Here is a 21,882-nt window from a genome sequence, read left to right on the forward strand (position 1 = left end):
AAGATGTGTGCAGCACTTGGTTACTAAAGGCTTTCCGCTACACTTTTGCTGACGTTTTGTAAAACGTTCTGGGTCTCAAATATTATTCAATAAAACGCACATCGGTTTGGGGTCATTGAAAACCAGGTTTCTATTACAACAAGCAAAATCGAGCACTTTGATGAAATCTCAATTTTAATGTTTACTTATCCCACTGTTGACTATGCAATTACAAACCTAAAACTTCTTAAAACAGTAATTCACCTTACTGAGGTTGCATCTTTTCCTGACAACTAAATGATGCCAACCTCAACATTTTCTTAGTGCCTCTTATGTGTCATGAAACTCTATGGTGCTACGGCAATACCATCTGTACAAAAGCCATGATCACTGAAAGGAGACTGTTACACTGTAGAGTAACATCTAGAAAGTGAGCCAGGTGTGCTAGTTCTCTATGGCTAGCCTGCATAAAGACCATTTACATCAGTGGGCCCGATACTCTGATGTCTTGAGCTTATATCTTCCGAGACACCTAAATCCCCGGTACTGAGGTCTCAGCTGTTGTGCAGGATCGCGCTGGAGGCGGGAGAGAGAGAGCGGGAGAGAATGCGCGCGAGAGAGAATGCGCGCGCGAGAGAAAGCGCGCGAGAGAGAAAGCGCGCGCAAGAGAGAAAGCGCGCGCAAGAGAGAAAGCGCGCGCAAGAGAGAGAGAGAGAATGTAAAAAGATCCGTACTATCTCCTATGTTGTGTTACCAACTAACATTTTCACAAGAGAAAAAAAGTGACAGGACACCAAACTGTAAATGCATAGAAAAACACACACACTTCTACCTACTGTATTATTTTTCGTCAAACTGCTCTTATCATTCTTACGTAATATAATTTTATAGTAGGTTACTAAGTCTCCAAACAAGTTATTTGCAGCTAAGCTTAATCTGGCCACAAACTGAGAAAAACAATGCATTAAATTCGGGAATCAAAATCAGTCCTGTAGGCAAAAGGCCACCTCAAGCTATCCACTAAAACTGAATTGTTAATGGCAAAACTGGCATTCAAAATGAAGTTAGGCTCCGCATACTAGAACAGGCTAATGTAACTGCTGTTTACGCAAGCAAACTAGCATTTTCAAAAAAGCAATGCAGCTTCGGAGTCAAAAATACTTGCATCAAGGCCGATTTTGTGTACAACAGACAAACACGGAATACTAATTCTTAGTGAGAACCTTTGGATTCTGCCTGCACTGCAATACAAACTGGGAGGCCAGGGAAATGGCAGAACGTCACATCAGCAGAGGATCTGGGTTAATAAGGCAGCAGGTTGGCTTGCCAATCAAAACTTCCAATGCGTCCTTGTTCGCTCAAGTTTGAAGGTCTTTGAAAAAACACACAAGCGAAGGCTGAGGGACGCTGGGACTCAACATCGGTAAACTGCTCCAAAAAAATACAGTAAAACACTTTGAAGAAAAGCATTACAACATACGAACGGACTCCGCATAAAAAAGAAGCAGTGAGACAGCCAAGCCCACAGGAGCCTGCCACAATAATACAGGAGATTAGACTGCAGCACGCACCTCGCGAAGCTAAAAGAAATACTATCTGAGGTGGAGGAGGGGCTGTTCACTGAGAGGGAGATGAGCCTGCGAGTGGTGCGCGCGGCGAAAGTGATCGCGAGCGATGTGTACGCACCATGACGAGAGAGGAAAGCCAGATGGCGCCTCTGCTCGTCATTGTGCGCGTAACCGCATGCTATGTTACCCCAAAGCTGTGGTCGGACTTTTGAAAGCCCACACACTAAATGTCTCGCCAGAGTAGGGCATGTGCTGGCTCAGGCGAGACCTAAAAACAGACTACATGAAGACAAGCTCAGGCCTCATTTGAATAAATACAAGTGAACGCAAACATTTTCAGCCTAAGTTCCCTTAAAACTAAATAGAATGGGGAGATGACTGCAGCCTCCAATCTTTTCATTGGAGAGAAAGGGGGAAGTGATACCACCTGATGGCAACCAGGGAGAAAAGATATGAACCAATTAAGGGCTTGGCCTGTAACATCATGGGGCAGACAGATCGACGTGAATAGTACAGTATGTCAGAGAATGGAGAACAGAATGAGGAGCAGCAGGCTTGCAGTTTTATTATGATCTGTTGTGGAGCCTGAGCTGACCCTAATGCTCAATCAAGAAGTCTGGTTTAATCCGTTTCCTTTCCTATGGATGGATTGACATTTCCAGTAGCACTAAAATGGCCATCTCGCCCAAGTTGGTGTGCTCAGAATGACGGTAATGGATGTTTGCCTCATCTTTTCACTAAATATGGGATTAGAGGTAATGGAGAAACAGTGTAAGCTAGGATTCCCCCACAGGTCAATGCTCAGAGTCTGTGGGTACCAGGAGGAGAAGCTTTGGCATGTTGTGTTTTTGAAGGTGGCCAAAAGATCGATTGTGGGTGTGTCCCACCTTTGAGAGTACATTTGAAATACTGGAGGATTAATTTCCTACTTGTGGACTTGTGGATGCGCCCTGCTTAAGAGGGCTGCAAAGTTCTTGTCCAACTCATGCAGATGATCCGCTGACAGCGGATCCTGTTTGTCAATGACAGAGTGCCAGATATTTTGTTCTAGCGACTGCACCTCCCCCCACACTTCTAGATGTAATATGTGGCAGTCATGTTGTCGGTCTTTACTAGGACGGTTTCCCCCCAAATGAAGGAGAATAACTGAGCACCAACTGGATAATTGGGAGCTACAGGTAGTTGATAGGAACAACAGGATTGAAACCTTTCAAGTCCAAGTTTCTTAAACAGTAATGTGGCTGAGGTGTGCTCCCTAAACCACAAGTGGGGAATGTGTGGTAATGGTCACCTGTGGTTGAAGGTCCAGAAATCACATGCCCAGTGTAGAGAGATGGGCTTTTGTTGCACCTACCTACCCACCCCCAACCTTTTGCCCTCTTTTTAGTTACTAGATGCTGATTTTCAGCAGTGCACTGTGGCCTGCTAACCAGACCTCAGTGCCAGAGCTCCTTCCCTAACACAAGGTAAAGTCTAATTGTGCTACAATTTGGCTAAGGACTTTAGCAGCCCTGTAAGTCACTAGTAAAAGGTACTCTAGGAACTTAGGCCAGGGGCACTAAAGATGGCTGCAGCATATCTTATGCCACTCTAAGAGACCCATATACAAATTCCACAGACTTCCATTGCAGGCTGTGTGACATGGTGCAAACATGACATGACACTCCCGTGTGTCATGCCAAAGTCACTGCATCTAATATATGTAAATCACCCCACAGCAGGCTTTTGAGCTCTAAGGAAGGGAGTATTATATGTTATGTGATTACATATCTGCATGAGCAGATATGCCCCTGTGGTGTCTAGTTCTACTGCTAGACATTACAAGTGAGCATGGAAGCCATCTTAAGGTATGTACTGGGCACTGGTCAAAACCAGTTCCCCAGCTACATCATGGCTTCACTGAAACATACGGTGTTTGGTATCAAACATCTTGAATTAATAAACCCACACTGATACCAGTGATGGATTTATTAATACATGCACACAGAGGGTACCTTAGAGGTACCCCCAGAAACCTACCAGCACTCTAGAGTGCTAGCTGACTGGTTCAGTCCAGCCTGCTGCCACAGACTAGTTTGACCCCCAGGGTTGAGAGCCTGTATGTGCTTGACTGCCTCCTCTATTCAACATGCTCAGATTTTGGATTCACTAGGTGAGCTCTCCATCCTGAGCATTTTACAGCTGTTGTGATGGTTGGGGTTGGAGTTAAGAAGCTGAAGCCATGCCTTTTGTAATGTTTCGAACCGGTCACTTCAATTGCACCTTCAATTTCCTTAAGACATCACTAGAACATCCCAAATGTAACCCCTATTGAGTTAAAAGGTACTTCCATATGGCTCAAGTGTAGATTGGCCAAGGTGAGGAGTGTAAAGCAAGACTCCATAAAATTTTCATCAGTACTCTGTCAGATTGGGAAATCTGGCAAAGGTAAACGAATAGTTTCTTACCTGTCGGTGTAGTTTTGCAGCTTGAAGATCTTTCTGGATCCACTATGCTGTGCATTACTCCGCGATCTGGTGGTTGGGTCATTATTCCGCGATCTGGTGGTTGGGTCCGGATTCGTAGTCTCTTTTCTGTTTTTTTTTTCGTAGCCCAGGTGGGCGTCGACGTCTCACCATTTGGTGTACCTCTCGTGACGTCGGCGTGCTTCCTGCGCAAGTCCCACCTTGGGGCGCCATCTTCGGGTTCTTTGTTCCCTTCCTCTTTTTTTTTTTTTTACCCTAGGCGTTTTAGTAATTTCCCTTTTATATATCCTTTCAGTATTATCTTGTTATTTTAGTCTTTGTCCTTCCACCTTTTTCTCCTGCCTCATCTTCCTGGCGGAGGTGGGTGGGTTCGCTAGTGAATCCAGAAAGATCTTCAAGCTGCAAACTTACACCGACAGGTAAGAAACCATTCGTTTTGCAGCGTGAATCTTTCTGGATTCACTATGCTGTGCATAGATTTTGTAGCGGTTTCTTATCTCTGTGGCGGCTGGGTGGAAGATGAGCGTTGGTCGTTGAATATATGTTGGAGCACCTTCTGTCCTACTTGTGCTTCCTTGTTCATCTGTCTATCCACGCAGTAGTGCTTGGTGAACGTGTGCACCGAAGCCCATGTTGCCGCCAGGCATATGTCTAGAATGGGTGTATTTGCCAGAAAGGCAATTGTTGCTCCCTTCTTCCGTGTGGAGTGGGCCCGTGGCCCCTCAGATAGTTCTTGCCCCGCCTGTTTGTGGCAGAATTGTATTGTTAGTGCAATCCATCGTGCAATGGTGCATTTTGTCACTGGTCTAACCAGGAAGCTCGTTGCGAAGGACACAAAAAACTTCTTGGTTTTCCTGTGTTCTTTGGTTCTCTCGATGTAGCTCATCACCGCCCTTCTAGCGTCTAGAGTGTTCAGTGCCCTTTCTGCGCTTGTTGCTGGGTTCTGAAAGAAACTTGGTATTTGAATTGTCTGATTTATATGGAATGCTGACACCACCTTTGGCATGAAGTGTGGGTCCGTTCTCATTACGACTCTGTCCTTGTGTATCTGGATGTAGGGCTCTTGCAGCATTAGTGCTTGCAGCTCGCTTACTCTGCGCAGCGAGGTTATTGCCACCAGAAAGGCGGTTTTCATTGTCAGTATTTGTAGTGAGGCCTTGTGAATGGGCTCAAAGGGCGCCTTCATAAGTTCCGTAAGGACTATGTTGAGGTTCCATGCCGGAGGCGGCATCCTCTTTGGTGGCGCTATTCTTTTTGCCCCTTCCAGGAATCTCTTTACTACTCGGGACGTAAAGAAACTCCCTCCTGTCTCACCTCGTGTGTAAGCTACGATCGCCGCTAGGTGGACCCTCAGCGAGGATGAGCATCGTTTAGCCTTTAGTAGGTGTGTGAGGTATCTAAGCACCGTTGATTCCCATGTCAATTTATTTTGCAGTTTATTTTTGCTGCACCACATTGTGAACCTTTTCCACTTTTCCCCATAACATTTTCGTGTTGTTAGTCTCCTTGCCTCCCGCAGCACTCGCATAGTGCTTTGAGGTAGTTTAAGGTGTGCGAACTCTATGTCTTCAGGGGCCAAGCTGCCAGTCCGAGGCTCTCTGGCTCTGGGTTTAGAACCTCTCCGTTCTGCATGGAGAGCAAGTCCTTTCTTTTTGCGCATTTGTTTCGAGGGCCCTGTACCATTTCCACTATTTGTGAGTACCATGTCTGTCTTGCCCACTGTGGTGCCACCAGGATCATTGTCATGTTGCTGGTCTTGCACTTGTTGAGTACCCTGTGTATCAGTGGTATTGGTGGAAAAGCGTATGCAAATGTCCTTGACCAAATTATCCATAGGGCATTCCCCTGGGATTGTTTTTCTGGTTCTCTGGATGCGAAGTTTCGGCATTTTGCATTCTGGTGTGTTGCAAACAGGTCTATTGTCGGCGTACCCCACCTTTTGAATAGCCTTTTCGTTTACTGTCCATTGAGCTCCCACTCGTGGGATGCCGAGGTCTGCCTGCTGAGCCAATCTGCTTCCACATTGTCCTTCCCTGGTAGGTGTATGGCCAGCAGGTCTATTTTGAGTGGGATGGCCCATCTCCAAATCTCTTGTGCCAGAGTGGAAAGGGGGAACGATTGTGTTCCTCCCTGTTTGTTGATGTAGAACATTGTTGTAGTATTGTCCGTCTGCATCAACACTTTTTGGTTGTATAGCTGCCTCTGGAAGGCCTTCAGGGCTAGCCATATGGTCTTCAATTCCAGGTAGTTGATGTGTCTGACCGCATCTGCTGGAGTCCACAGACCCCTCACTCTTGAGCGTGTTCATGTGTGCTCCCCATCCTATCTGGGATGCGTCTGTGGTGATGGTCACAGTTGGGCTTGGTGGTGTCAAGGGCTTTCCTATAGTTATGTTCTCCCTGTTCCACCATGCTATCTCCTCTTGCACTGCGTGCGTAACAACCACTAGAACCTCCCAACTTCCGCTTGCCTGTGACCACTGCTGTTGCAGCCATTCCTGGAATGGTCTCATGTGAAGCCGTACATTAGGGACTAGGTGGATGCATGACGCCATCATCCCCATGATCATGCTCGCTGTTCTCACTGTCAGAGCTTGCCCCTTCTGGTAGAGGCGCGTCTCCTTCAGCAGGGCTATTCTCTTGTCGCTGGGCATCACCGTTCTGCCTATGGTGTTGATCTGTGCCCCCAGGAATATCTTCACCTGCTCTGGTTTCATTGATGATTTCCCCCAGTGTATTGAGAACCCCAGGTTCGTTAGTGTCCTTGTGACCCGCTGTGCGTGTTCCTCGCATTTTTCGCGTGAACTTGCTTTTATTAGCCAGTCGTCGAGGCCCAGGGTAGGTCGCTCCCCTGCCCTCGCGGCGCCACCAGATCCTCTGTGCCTGCCTTCTGCTCTGTTGTTGTGCCGACTGTCCCCCAGAGTGTCTGCCTTTTTCCCCTGTGTATGATCGCGTCCCCTTTTGCTTTTTTGTATCCCAGAGTGCCTGCTTTCCCCGTGTGATCGCGCTCCCCTTGCCTTCTGTATCCCTGAGTGCCTGCTTTCCCCGTTGTGATCGCGCTCCCCTTGCTTTTTGTTTCCCTGAGTGCCTGCTGCCCCTCGTGCCCCCGCCGCCCCCCCCGTCCTTCCGCCGCTTTTTGTCGTTTTCTCGCTTTTCCGGCTTTTGTACCCCTTCTAGGTACTTTTCCGCTTTTTCGGGCCTCCTCGCCTCCCCCGAGGCCCTTCGCCGCTTTTCCTGCTCTTTTTCCCCCCTACCCGCCCTCCTCCCGCCTCCCAGCTGTCCCCGCCTCCCCGGCTACCCCTTATATGGCGGCCACTGCGAGGCAGTGGTAGCGACCTTTGACCCCAGGGTAGGTCGCTCCCCTGCCCTCGCGGCGCCACCAGATCCTCTGTGCCTGCCTTCTGCTCTGTTGTTGTGCCGACTGTCCCCCAGAGTGTCTGCCTTTTTCCCCTGTGTATGATCGCGTCCCCTTTTGCTTTTTTGTATCCCAGAGTGACTGCTTTCCCCGTGTGATCGCGCTCCCCTTGCCTTCTGTATCCCTGAGTGCCTGCTTTCCCCGTTGTGATCGCGCTCCCCTTGCTTTTTGTATCCCTGAGTGCCTGCTGCCCCTCGTGCCCCCGCCGTCCCCCCCCCGTCCTTCCGCCGCTTTTTGTCGTTTTCTCGCTTTTCCGGCTTTTGTACCCCTTCTAGGTACTTTTCCGCTTTTTCGGGCCTCCTCGCCTCCCCGAGGCCCTTCGCCGCTTTTCCTGCTCTTTTTCCCCCCTACCCACCCTCCTCCCGCCTCCCAGCTGTCCCCGCCTACCCCTTATATGGCGGCCGCGCAGCGGACGCGCCGCTGGCACGCCTAAGGCAAGCCCGTCTGCGCCCGGACCGCGCCCAGCACCCGAACCTCTGGCCCCCGCCTGACCTACGACTCCGCCTTCCTCGCCAACCTCAACCCCGGCCGCACGCCGGGCTGCTACTGCGCCACCCCGAAACGCACCCACGGACCCTTCACCTGCAGCAACTGCTGCTTTAACTGCCTCCGAACCCACTCTGCTCCCGCCAAGAACTACTCCCCCGGAAACAACCTCCACTGCATCCTGGTCAACACCCGATCCATCCACAGGCACGCTATCGAACTGTGGAACCTCATCAACCCTACGAACCCGGACATCGCCTTCCTCACCGAGACCTGGATGAACCCCTCCTCGGCACCCGACATCGCCATAGCCATCCCAGACGGCTACAAAATCATCCGGAAAGACCGCACCAACCGCATCGGAGGAGGCATCGCCATCGCACACAAAAACTCCATCCGCATCTCGACCGACACGACAACTCACTCCCAGACGCCGAACACCTCCACTTCATGATCCACAGCGACCCCAAAACCACCCTCAGAGTGACCATCATGTACAGACCACCAGGACCTCGCACCAAGTTCAGCGAAGACATCGCAGACTTCGTCAACCCTCACGCACTCTCATCCACCGACTACATCCTCCTAGGAGACCTCAACTTTCACCTGGAGAACCTCACCGACAACAACACCACCGCCTTACTGGACAACCTCGCCAACCTGGGACTGAATCAGCTAGTCAACACCCCCACCCACGACGCCGGACACACGCTCGACCCCATCTTCTCCTCCAGCAAACACATCACCTTCAGCCACACCACCGAACTCACCTGGTCGGACCACAGCTGCGTCCACTTAATCTTCAAGAAGACCACCGTGCCCCACCACACCCAGCAACCACCAAGAAGACACTGGAATCGTATCACCACGGAACAGCTCGCATCAGCCCTCTCCCAGAACCAACCCACCAGCACCACCGACCAACGTAGCCGCCAACAACCTCACAAACTGGATCTCCGACTGCGCCAACCTCCTGGCCCCCCTGAAGACTCAAGCCAGCACCAACAACCACAAGAAAAACTCCTGGTTCACCCCCGACCTCAAGAACTCCAAGAAAGAATGCCGCGCCCGCGAGAAGACGTGGCGCCTTAACCAGACCGAAGAGAACATGTCAGCTCTCAAGGACGCCACCCGCCAACACCTCCGCGCCGCACGAAAAACGGCCTACCGGAACAGACTTGACAACAACGCCCACAACAGCAAGGAACTATTTGGCATCGTCAAAGAGCTCTCCAACCCGGAAGCAGAAAACAACTCCATCCCTCCCTCACAGGACCTCTGCGACTCCCTCGCAACCTTCTTCCACCACAAGATCACCGACATATACAACAGCTTCCCGACCGCCGACACAAGCCCCCCTCCGGAACCCGCCACCGACACCACCACCATCCTCACCTGGAACCCTACCACCACCGAGGAGACCACCCGCATAATGAACTCGATCCACTCCGGATCCCCATCGGACCCCTGCCCGCACCACATCTACAACAAGGCAGACGACATCATCGCACCGCACCTCCGAGACGTCATCAACGCCTCCCTCACCGCCGCCACCTTCCCGGAGAGCTGGAAACACGCAGAGCTCAACGCCCTCTTAAAGAAACCTACAGCAGACCCCACCGAACTCAAAAACTTCCGGCCCATCTCTCTCCTGCCATTCCCTGCCAAAGTGATTGAGAAAATCGTCAATGCTCAACTCACCAACGCCCTGGAAACCAACGACTCCCTCGACCCCACACAGTTCGGTTTCAGGGCCAACCACAGCACCGAAACCGCCCTGATCGCAGCAACGGACTACATCAGAGCCCTGACCGACAAGGGAGAGACCGTGGCCCTCATACTCCTGGACCTCTCTGCAGCCTTCGACACGGTCTGCCACCGCACCCTGATACGCCGCCTCAGCAACGCCGGCATCAGAAGCAAGGCCCTGGAATGGATCGTCTCCTTCCTCTCCGGAAGGACTCAGAGAGTCCGCCTTCCCCCCTTCAGATCCACAGCCACGGAGATCATCTGCGGCATACCTCAAGGATCCTCCCTCAGCCCCACTCTCTTCAACATCTACATGACCCCCCTGGCGAACATTGCACGCAAACACGGACTCGACCTTATATCATACGCCGACGACACCCAGCTCATCTTATCCCTCACTAACAACCCCACATCAGCTAGGACCAGACTACATGAAGGAATGAAGGAAGTGGCGAACTGGATGACAGACAGCCGTCTGAAACTGAAAACAGACAAAACGGAGGTCCTCATCCTCGGCCCCACTCCCACCGCATGGGATGACTCCTGGTGGCCCCCCGCCCTAGGCAACACTCCCCAACCCACCGACCATGCGCGCAACCTCGGCTTCATCCTGGACTCCTCCCTCACCATGACCAGACAGGTGAACTCGGTGACCTCGGCATGTTTCAACACCCTCCGCATGCTCCGCAAGATCTTCCGCTGGATCCCCACCGACACCAGGAAGACCGTCACCCACGCCCTCGTCACCAGCCGCTTGGACTACGGGAACACCCTGTACGCCGGCATCACCACCAAGCTGCAGAGGAAACTCCAACGGATCCAGAACGCTGCCGCAAGACTCATGCTGGACATCCCTCGCCACCACCACATCTCCGGACACCTGAAAAAACTCCATTGGCTACCCATCAACAAGCGGATCACCTTCCGACTACTCACCCACGCACACAAAGCCCTTCACAACCTCGGACCCAAACTCATCAACAACCGCGTCTCCTTCTACACTCCCCCGCGCACTCTGCGCTCCACCGGACAGGCCCTGGCAGCCGTACCCCGCATCCGCAAAGCCACCGCCGGAGGAAGATCCTTCTCTTTTCTAGCAGCGAAGACCTGGAACTCTCTGCCCAGTCACCTTCGCGCCATACCTGACCACCTCTCCTTCAGAAGGCAGCTCAAGACCTGGCTCTTCGAGCACTGACCCCCCCCCCCCCCCCAGCGCCTTGAGACCCTTGATGGGTGAGTAGCGCGCTTTATAAATGCGATTGATTGATTTCCTCCGCAGGTACGCTGCTACTGCTGCAAGGCATTTTGTGAAAACCCTTGGTGCGGACTTCAGCCCGAATGCCAGGGTTGTGAATTGGTAGTGATCTTTGTTGATTGTGAACCTTAACAGTTTTTTGTGCTGCCTGTTCATTGGGATGTGCAGGTAGGCGTCTTTGAGATCCACTGTGGACATGAAGTCCCCGTCTCCCATCTGTGGGAGTAGTTCTTGTAGGGATGTCATTTTGAATTTTTGCGTCCTTACGTACTTGTTTAGGAACCGTAGATCCAGGATGGGTCTTAGTGTCTCGTCCACCTTTGGTACCAGGAAGTAGTTTGAGTACACTCCTTTGTTCCTCTCCTTGAAAGGTACTGGTTCTACGGTCTCCTTTTGGAGCAGCTGTAGCGCCTCCTCTGCGAGTTGTGCTAGCTCCTGTCTTGAGTGTTCCCTTCTTTTTGGTTTTCTGTTTGGAGGGCTCCTTTCCAACTCTATGCAGTATCCGTACTGATTGATGTTGAGTATCCATTTGCCTGTAGTTATTTTTTGCCATTCCCGAAGGAAAAGCCTCAGTCTTCCGCCTACTGGTGTTGCATGCTTGTAGGTGGTTGGTTTGTGTACCCCCCCCCCATTTTGTTCTTTTTGTGCTCCACCCTCGGAGGTATATTGTGGTTGAGCCATCTTCTCCGTGCGAAGTCACTTTGAGGTGGGTTGGTCTCCCCCTCTTGTTCTTTGTCCTCGTTCGTTCCCCCCTACCGCAAAAGGACTGGCCTCTAGGCTGGTACTGCCAGTTTTGTTTCTGCTGCCCCTGTTGGCAGTGGCTCTCGCCTTGCTGGAAACTTTGGTGTGACGTTCCCGGCTGGTTACCTCCCCTTCCGTAAGGTCTCAGAGTCGGGGTACCTCTTCGCATCCCCTGAATTGCAGGGCCCCCATGAACCTTGCCGTCTCATTCTCTTTTTTGAGTTGGGTGAGCTTCTCATCCACCGGTGCCCCAAACAGTGTCTCTCCGTTGAAAGGGGTATTCAGTATATTATTTTGGACCTCTTGTTTGAATGCTGAAATTCTGAGCCAGGCCTGCCTCCTTTCAGTGATTCCTATCGCCATCAGTCTGCTTGATGTCTCTGCCCCGTCCAATGCAGTCTTAAGGCACTAGTTCGCTATATTCTTCCCCTCTTCCACTAGATGGGAAGCCCTTTGTTGGTATTGTTCGGGAAGATGTTTGATTAGGTCCCCCATCTCGTCCCAATGTTGGTACTGGTGCCTGCTCAGTATCGCATTTGAGTTCGCCATGCGCCAGTGCATTGCAGCGTTCCTCTCTATTTTCCTTCCAGTGAGGTCCATCCTTCTGCTCTCTTTGTCAGGAGGTGGCCCCGAGGTCGCCGGGACATTGGCCCTTTTTCTGGCCGTGGATGCTATAATGGAGTCAGCAGTGACGGATCCCTTGATATATGGAGGGTCCTGTGAGGAGTGTTTGTATTTCTTTTCTGTTCTGGGCGTGATGGATCGGCATATTGCTGGGTCCTTGAACGCCTCTTTCCCTTGGATCATCACACTCTGGAGCATGGGGAAGAACTGGCTCCTAGTTTGGATGGGTAGCAGTGTTTCGAGTAGAAAATCTGCTTTTGGTTTCTCCTCCTCTAGTTTCACGCCAAAAGCTGCTGCCGCGCTTTTGACGACCATGTTGTATGCCCCAATATCATCTGGCGGCGAAGGCCTCGAAGGATATGTCTCTACGGGCTCTTCTGGGTTTTCGGCGTCGAGGTCCTGCCATTCCAGCTCTTGCGTCGTCGACGGTGCCGAGCCGTAGATCGACTGCTCCTCCTCCACTTCTTCTCCCTCATAATAGAGATCTTCTTTCCCTTCTTCGGGAGCTTTCGACTGCTCTTCGGCGTCGAAGTCTTGCTGCTCCTCGACTTAGACGAGAACCGTCGCCGGTTTCGCTGGGATTGTGAATCTCTTCATCTTTTCATCAAACTCCTTCTTCCTCTGAAGGATGCTCTCCGCCTCGAGCCTTCTCTTTTTGTTCTCCATTTCGGAGGCATGTTCGGCGTCGAGCGCTGGTCTTTTTGACGGCGCTTGCGCCGATGCGGCCTTGACTTTCGAAGTCGAACGCCCCACCTCGTGGGCCTGTTTCGACAAACCTTGTTTTTCGGCGGTCTTCGGCACCTGGGAGTCCTTCTCGAACGTGTGCCTGTAATATCCTCGATGTTTGGATCAAACTATGTTTACTATTCAACATCAGAGCTTAGCTGATCCACCTAAGCGTTTTCAGGCTCTTCGGTCCCTTACCTGAAATCGCTTTCACTGAGAACTTGGTTTCCTACTTGAAGGAGTAATTTTGCAACTTGTAGAATATTTGGATTCACATGCTGTGCGTTATTCCGCCATCTAGTGGGTGAGCTTTCAGGTATGATCACAGTCCTTGAATTCTTTTTCTTTGCTTTGGTGACTATTCTCCTAGAATACTCCTTCATCCTTCTGTTGCAATTAATCTCATTCAATGTTGGCAAGAGTGTAACACATGAATCAAGAAAATTCTTCAAGCTGCAAAACTACTCCTACAGGTAACCATTTCATTTTGTAGCATGCATCTTTTCTGGATTTACAGGTACAATAATGGATTTGTTTTTAATTGCCATGATGATTGATTTTGTATTAGTATTCTTTAAGCTTGAAAGGCTGGGTTGAAATGAGTGTCTCTGTATGTTTAGTCCCAGCTGCACTTCCTTGTTAGCTTGGATGGCCAAAGAACGTTTTATGAAGGTGTGCATGGCAGGCCATATGGCCTTCATGTAGATGTCATCTATGGAGACATTAGCAGTGAAAGTCGCTCCTTTTTTTGTCCTGGATGTTTACCCCAGGGTCACTACTACATGTTTGAATTGACTGGACTGTCCATCTTGAGACAGTGCCCTTGATTGCTGGGGTGAAAATAAAAAGCAAAAATTGGTTTTAGTTTCAAATGAGCTTTGTTTCCGGTAGGTAATACATTACTCCATGCATGTGCTTACTCTCCATCGCTGGTAATTGTGGCGCCGCAGTAGCCTTAGAGTCCAAGGGCTTTGGCATGACACCACAGACACCCCCCCCATCCTCCCAATGTTAGCTGGCGCTTTCTTGTTGTGTGTCTCTTTTCAATGCCCTCTTCAGTCTTTTCTCAAGCTCGACCTAGATAACCTGAAACACATCAGTCTTCTCTTTGGGCCAGCACAGTTTATGGGTTTTCTCGAAAGCCCAAGTAAATTGAGAGACTGGTTTGTGCTGAGGCTGCAGCATGGTGAATTGTGCTCACCTTAGCTTCTCCCTTGTCTTAAGGTCTTAGATTGACATTCAATGCATGTGTTGCATCCCTCAGAGCTGCAGTCCTTTGACAAAGGTTATAAACCTTGTGGTGGTCTTTCTGGGTATACTTTGGTGGCTCTTATATGGTCTCACACACTCAATAACTGAACTCTAGGCCAATGGTATAATTTTTAAGGATTATTATTGTGTTTTAAAAGTTGACACTTAGAAACTTTTTCACATAGAATCACCAATGTTATCCTATGGGAGGAAATTCACTTAGTAGGTAAGTAGGGTTATCGTTACTTTTTCTTACTCTGTGTTGGATCCTGGATCCAGAACTAGAGCATCTCCTGTAAACAGTTGAAAGAAATCGTTTTTGTTACACTGGCGATTTTTAAGGAATATTTTCAAGTTTGAAAAATCGACACTGGCAAAAAACAGGCAATGTTATCCTATGGAGGAAAATCAAGTTATAGGTAAGTACAGTTGTAATTACTTTCCAGGGTCAGTGCGGGGCACCAAGATCCAGTACTGGGATCTCTCCTGATAACAGGTGAGTAATTTAGTTTGTTATTCGGACGATTTTAGGTGAACACTTAAAAGTTTCACAACTCGGCACTTAGAAGAACTTCCAAGTGAAGCCTGTCAATGTTACCCTATGGAAGAAAAGTGAGTTATCTGCTTTTGGGTAAGTACTCGACTGGCAGAGTTCAGGTTCTGGGCATAGACTCAGGGGTCTCCCAGGATCAGGTAAGTACAGTTGTTACACCCTCAGCGGCACAGGGGCAGCCAGGTGCAGAGAGAGTTAGGCCCAATGTTATCCTATGGCGGGCAGGGGGCCTTTGGTTGGTGGCTGCTGTCAAGCAGGCCACGCGGCTGTGGGAGCTGGGCTCCTGGTCACTTACTCAGGGTAAGTGGGTTAGTAAGATAGGAGAAGTTGCACTTCCAGGGGGGCACTCGGGCAGCTGGGTGCAGGGTGCTTTTGAGCAGTCGGGCCCTCAATGGTTTTCTAGGGAGAAGCTACAAGACGAACAAAGTCTGCAAGCTCGGGGACGAAGATTCTTCAGGTGCGCCCACCACTTTGAGAGGTAAGTTGGGAAGCTGTAGGTTAGGTAGGCACCCAGGAGCTGGGCACAGGGGGCCGCAGGGCCCCGGGGTGTCTTTTCACGTTGTGAAATCTTACCCTCAGCTGGTCGCGGTTGGGGGGATGGGTCTCTGGTGTTGAGGATGCAGGTGTCGTCAGGAGCGACGAGGAGGGTCATTGGGTGCTGGATTCGGGGGTCACAGTCGCCGGGGCGACGTCCTTGTGGTCTTTGTCCACTCCGGCACAGGCCAGGCTTGGCGGTGTACAGTGTGCAGGAGTCGCGGTTCCTGGCTGGCACCAGGGGTCTGTTACTTGCTTTGAGCAGAACCACTGCTCGTGGGAGTCCCAGTCTTTAGAGTCACCAGGCAGCCAGGTCCTCCGGGGTTTCTAAGGTTGCTGGCCACTGGAGACGCCGGGTTTTAGCAGGAGCAGATTCGAGGATTGACAGGCCTGTAGGGCTGGGGCTAAATCAGTTGGTGTCTTCCTCTTGTTAGCAGCTGCACAGCAGGTCTTCTTTCTTCTTGTTCTTGCTTGTTTCGGAATCGGGATCTGAGGAAGGATGGTTCAGGGTGCCCCTAAATACTAAATTTAGGGGTGTTACAGGTAGGTAAATGGCAGGGACCAATGGGTTCCTTCCCTGGGGTGGGTACACCCCCTATCCTGCCACTCTCCTGTGGAGGGGGACAGTAGCCTAGTCCTGATTGGGCAGGGCTCCCAATCTTCAAGATGACGAGAGCCCGGAGATGTGCTTCACCTCGCCTCCCCCACCTGAGGGGTGGGGTTGGCAGAGGCTGGCACACCCCCTATCCTTCCTTGGGGTTTCCCGCCAGAGTGGGGGTCAGAACTGGTGGGGGCCAGTTGCCAAGTACAGCAAGTGGCCTGGAGAAGCTTACAAAGGCGGCATGCCTTTGAAGCTTCCCATGCCCATCCTGGAGGAGGAGACCTAGCACCTCGCCCAGGATGTACATTGTTGCAGGCCCAGGAGAGCGGATGGCTCTCTACCCAGGGGTCCAGCAACATGTCTGCTGTGTGGCAGCCTAGGCAGCCCCTCAGACAGGACGTAGATTGTAGGTTAGGTTCAGGGGGCATCTCTAAGATGCCCTCTGTCGTGCATCTTACATAAAATCCCACAATGGCATCAGTGCGGGTTTAATGTGCTGAGAAGTTTGATACCAAACTTTAGTCTTCAGTGTAGCCATCATGGTGCTGTGGAGTTCTTGTTGACTACCTCCCATCACCATATACTCTTAAATGCAGCACTGCACTTAGTGCCCAGGAATGGACCTGGGTACTGTAGGGGTACAGGGCTCATGCACCTGTACCCATACCAGTGGCATAGGGCAAACAGCTAGAGGGGTGACTGAGGTCTGCCAGGGCAGTGTGTGTTGTGGGCATGGCACACAGGGATGTGTGCCATGTTGACTGTTTTGTTCTGCACCAAAACACTCAGCCTGCAAAGGCAGTGTGTGTGTGTGTGTGTGTGTCAGGGTACAGGGCCTCTAAGGGTGGCACAATAAGTGCTGCAGCCCTTAGGGGCCTCTCTGGTCACAAGGCCCTGGGTAACTAGGGTATCATTTACCTGGGGCTGACATGTGGCCAGAGATGACAATTGGTTTAGGCTTCATGCAGTTTTAAGGAAGGAACATAGGCCCTGGGTACCTGATTGGCAGGAGCCCAGGGCCCACTCAAAGTACATCAGCAATTCAGCAAAAAGTGGGGGCATACCATGCAAGAAAGATGGCACTTTCTCACAACTCTATTTTGAAAATGGTGCCCACGTACTGGAGCAAAAGGGGTCAACGTGGTCAGCGCTCACGAATAACTAGATAATGGAATAATGCATTGCATGTGAATTAGAAATTATCCCTGCCACATACCTCCCTTCTTTTTTGGATGGAAACAACCTGGAAACAGACACTGATAAATTCAGCAATGATGTGTTGTACCATACAGCCAAACAGTTTCAAAATGGTGACAAAACAGAGTCCGGATTAAAATGGTACAGGGTTTGACTGATCGCCACTGGTGAAATAAGCAGTTAAATGGAAGCAGATTTTTTTGGGCCTAGATGGTCTAACTTCTTTGAAGAAGTTGGGTGAACTTGTTAGTAAAAACAAAAATGATGGCAGGTAATTACAGAGCAACTTGCAACATCTGGGGGAGGCAAAGGAACAAACTATCCCAGAGGTCACAGGACTAACGCCGTAAAGTCAGGAGGCAAAAAATGAACGTTGGCTGAATGCAAGTAGTATCCCTCTGATGCTCCATGCTTAATGAATCGGACCTTGAGCTCAAGTAGCTTTCACAAACTATTCCAGTATATCAGAGATATCTCCCTGCACCCTTGCACTCCAAAGTATCCTTACCAGGAGGGTCCAAGTAAATGAAGTTAAAGAAAGGTAAACAAAATCCCAAAGAAACGTTTCTCTGATAAGGATACCACAGTCTATACGTCCTTCTGGAACAATTTATACACTATGAAATTCGTGCAGGACTTGTCAAACACACCACTTTAAACTCACAAACTATTAGAAATGACCAAAAGGAGATTAAAAATCACTGACCGGAACCAATACCGAACTAATCTGAAGACCAGTAGCTGCCAGTGAATTTCAGAAAAAGTGAAACCCCCACACCCTTCTTACTATAGTGAACTAATTCAGTAAGCAGGGATCCGCAGTCAGCAGGCTTTTTTTTTCTTTTGGGTGAAACAAACTGCTTACATCTGTCACACAGAAAGCAGTTCAGTAGTCCTTCAGGTACCTGGGTTAGACCTGGTCTCTCCCTTCACTATTTAATACCTATATTATACACACAATCTTCCTAACCCACCGCATCAGCATGAGCGGTTTCAATCATGCTGTTGATATGCAGATCAGAGTAACAAACCATCACACTCTGGCAGCAACTTATTACTAAAGTGCAATCATGAAGTCAATCTTTAAACAACCTGAAACCACCTAAACCTCATAAACAGCAGTGACTTACTACGAACCCCCAACCACAAGGCTCTGTCAAAACGGAAACCTACTGTACTAGCATGAATTAAACAAATACTCCACATGTTCAAATTAAGACACTAAAACATCAAGTATCTGTAACCACTTCATATTGTAGTTCATTTTCTCACCTGTGTCTCTGTGAGGAAATAGAGCTGAGATCGATTTAACCATTGGTGTTTTTCTGAGCTGACCGATTCAGGAATATCCCTTGGTACAAAAACAGCCCATTGTATTTTACCACGACAGACACCCTTCTGAACATATAGTGGTCTAGGCTCATCAGGTTTGAAAACAAACACTGTCAAACAAAAAAGAATAATACATTTGAGCAAAACTTGCATCAAACATGGTATTAATCAAAATGCTGTACATTAAAATCAGCCACATTTCCATAACTTCCTAAACCCATAATAAGCCCACATTTTTCAGTAATGAAAGCTTTGAAGCCAAAAAATGGTCCAGCTACTACTTTTTTGTCTCGCACAACTTTAGACTCCGGCCCCGTTCCAGGAATTTTCATCTGGGTGGGTCAATGGAGTATTCAGGTGGGCCAATGTGTGCCCAATTTTTTTCAATTCTGAAGATAGCCCCAAGCCCTAGATTTAGATCATATCTTCTTCCAAGCAGGTACACAGAGCAGGTATGAGGTATTTGAGGGTAAGAACCGATATCTATTCTCGTAAGCCCCAACCCTTATTATTTCCAGGAATATGCTACTTACCAGTAATGTATCTGTTCTTGGCATGTAGAGCCGCAGATCTACACGCTGTGCATAATCGCCATCTGGTGTTGGGCCCGGATGTTGCAGTTGTTTTTCTCTTGGAAAGTCTTTTGAAGTCACGAGGTATGCGACTCCTCCTTTGTATCATATTGCGCATGGGCTTCGGCTCCATCCTCAGAATGTTTCTCTCCAGCGGGAAAATTATGGAGCTTTGTAAGAAACGGGAAAGATGCCCATGTGTGCTGTATCTAAATAAGATAAACTAGAACAGATAAAGGTAGCCGGGAAAGGCGGGTGGGCGTGTGTAGATCTGCAGCTCTACATGCCAAGAACAGAAGAACAGATGCATACTGGTAAGTAGCATATTCCGTTCGAGGCATATGAGCTGCAGATTACACACTGTGCGTAGATTGTGTAGCAGTACCCCCTCCTAGCGGCGACTACCAGTATCTGGTGCAGTTGTTTGAAACAGTGTTTTGAGGACAGCCTGGCCCACACTAGCCTGTTGCTTAGTTTGCACATCTACACAATAGTGTTCAGTGAAAGTGTGCGGTGTAGACCATGTAGCTGCTTTGCAGATATCATCTAATGGGATGTTCCCTAAAAATGCCATGGAAGCCCCTATCTTACGTGTAGAGTGGTCTTTAGGGGGAACAGATAGAGTTAGTTTTGCTTTGTGGTAGCAAATCTGTATGCATTTAGCAATCCACCTAGCTATCCTAGATTTGGAGATGGGGTTGCCTTTGTGTGGTGGTGAGAAAGACACGAATAGTGGTTTGGTCTTGCGAAAAGGTTGTGTTCTCTCAATGTAGTAGAGTAAAGCTCTTTTGATGTCTAGGTTTTGTAGAGCTCTTTCTGCAATGGTTTGTGGCTGCGAGAAGAATACGGACAGTTCCACAGATTGATTGAGGTGCAAGGGAGAAATGACTTTAGAAAGGAATTTTGGATTAGTGCGGAGAACAACCTTATTATGATGCATTTGCAGAAAAGGTTCTTGAATGGGGAGTGCTTGTATCACACTGACCCTTCTGAGGGAAGTAATGGCTACAAGGAAAGCTGTTTTCCAGGTTAAAAATTGAAGCTCACATTTATGTAGAGGTTCAAATGGAGGCCCCATTAGTCTTGTGAGAACGATGTTTAGGTTCCACACCGGTGAGGGTGGAACTCTAGGGGGAATTATTCTCTTAAGGCCTTCCATGAAGGCTTTTATGGCAGGTACTCTGAAGCGTGATAGATGCTGTCTATTTTGCAGGTACGCTGCTATGGCAGCAAGGTGTAGTCTAATAGACGTGTAGGCTAGGTTGCATCTTTGTAGGTGTAGTAAGTAGCCTATGATGTGTTGGATAGACACATCTAAGGGATTGGTAGGTCGTTTAGCTTCTTTAATGACGTTCATACTGTCAGGGGGAAGATTAAGGTAACCAAATTCAAGGATTTCAGGAGCCAGATCGCAAGGTTGAGCTGAGCTGGGTCCGGGTGTCTGATCTCTCCATGGTTCTGGGTTAAGAGGCGTGGAGAGAGGTGTAATTTTTGGTGCGGAACTACGGAGAGTTCTAGCAATGTGGTGTACCACGGTTGTCTGGCCCAAGTTTGAGCAACTAGGATGAGAGTTAGGGAATGTTGTTGTAGTTTGCGCACCACTAATGGAATGAGTGGGAGAGACGGAAAAGCATACGCAAATCTGCCTGACCAGTTCATCCATATCGCATTGCCTTTGGACAATGGGTGTGGATATCTGGCGGCGAAGCTTGGGCATTTGGCGTTTTCATGGGTGGCGTTTTCATGGGTGGCAAAGAGGTCTATCTGTGGTTGCCCTCACATTTGAAAGAATGGTTGAAGAACTTGTGGATGAAGTTCCCACTTGTAGATTTGCTGAGTTTGACGGCTCAACAGATCTGCAATGGTGTTTTGGACTCCTGGACATGTTGTGCTCTGAGAAAAATGTTCTGAGGTATGGTCCACCTCCATATGGTCTGTGCTAGATGAGAGAGCTGCAGAGAGTGTGTGCCGCCCTGTTTTTGGATGTAGTACATTGCTGTCATGTCTGTGCGGACTAAGACAGCCTTGCCTGAGACGTGCGTTTGAAAGGCTTTTAGGGCTAGAAATATGGCAAGTAACTCCAGATGGTTGATGTGGAGTAACTGCATGGTGTGATGTAGTAGATGAGCTCCACAGCCGGAGAGCGAGGTGTCCGCAGTTAGAACTATTTGAGGAACCGGCTTTAGGAACGGTCGCCCTTTGGAAAGGTTTTTGGTGGTCCACCACTGCAGAGAGCGATGGGCAGGCCGTCTACCAACACCAGATCCGTTAGCTGACCTTGAGCCTGGTTCCATTGGCGTGCTAGGCACTCTTGGAGAGGACGCATCTGGAGTCTTGCATGAGGTACTATGAATATGCAAGAGGCCATCATCCCTATTAGTTGCATAAACACTCTGGCTGGAAGAGAGCGTTGTGGTTGAAATTTGGCGCGAAGAGCTTGTATGCTTGCTATCCTGGCAGGGCAGGGGTAGGCTAACGCTTTCGAGGTGTTTATGGTGGCACCGAGGTATTGTTGTACGTGGGAAGGATGCAGATGGGACTTGGCGTAGTTTACTGTGAAGCCCAGGTCTTGAAGTAGTTGGATAGTGGTGTGAGATGTTAGCTCCCATAGATTTTGCAGTGTCTGTGTCCTTTTTCATTTTTTCGAGGGCTATATCGACATTAGGGCCAAACAGATGTTTCTCATCAAAGGGGTGGTTGAGGATGGAACTTTGAACCTCAGGTTTGAAACCTGAAATGCGTAGCCAGGCATGCCTACGCAGAAGGGTGCTGGTATTTATTGCCCCTGGATGGAAGTGTTTGTGATGGTTTTACCCTCTTGAATCAATTTGTTGG

General features: G+C 49.4%; 1 protein-coding gene across 1 annotated transcript in view; it reads right to left on the minus strand.

Moving 5' to 3' along the window:
- Positions 1–21,882, minus strand: part of WDR75 (WD repeat domain 75) — a 226,571-nt gene that overhangs the window by 33,530 nt on the left and 171,159 nt on the right. Inside the window, exon 17 of the mRNA XM_085648822.1 lies at positions 18,416–18,585. Within this exon, the coding sequence (XP_085504948.1) occupies positions 18,416–18,585 (170 nt within the window). The remainder of the gene's footprint in view (positions 1–18,415; positions 18,586–21,882) is intronic.

This window comes from Triturus cristatus, chromosome 3_2 (assembly GCF_964204655.1).
Source record: "Triturus cristatus chromosome 3_2, aTriCri1.1, whole genome shotgun sequence".
Classification (NCBI taxonomy): Eukaryota; Metazoa; Chordata; class Amphibia; order Caudata; family Salamandridae; genus Triturus; species Triturus cristatus.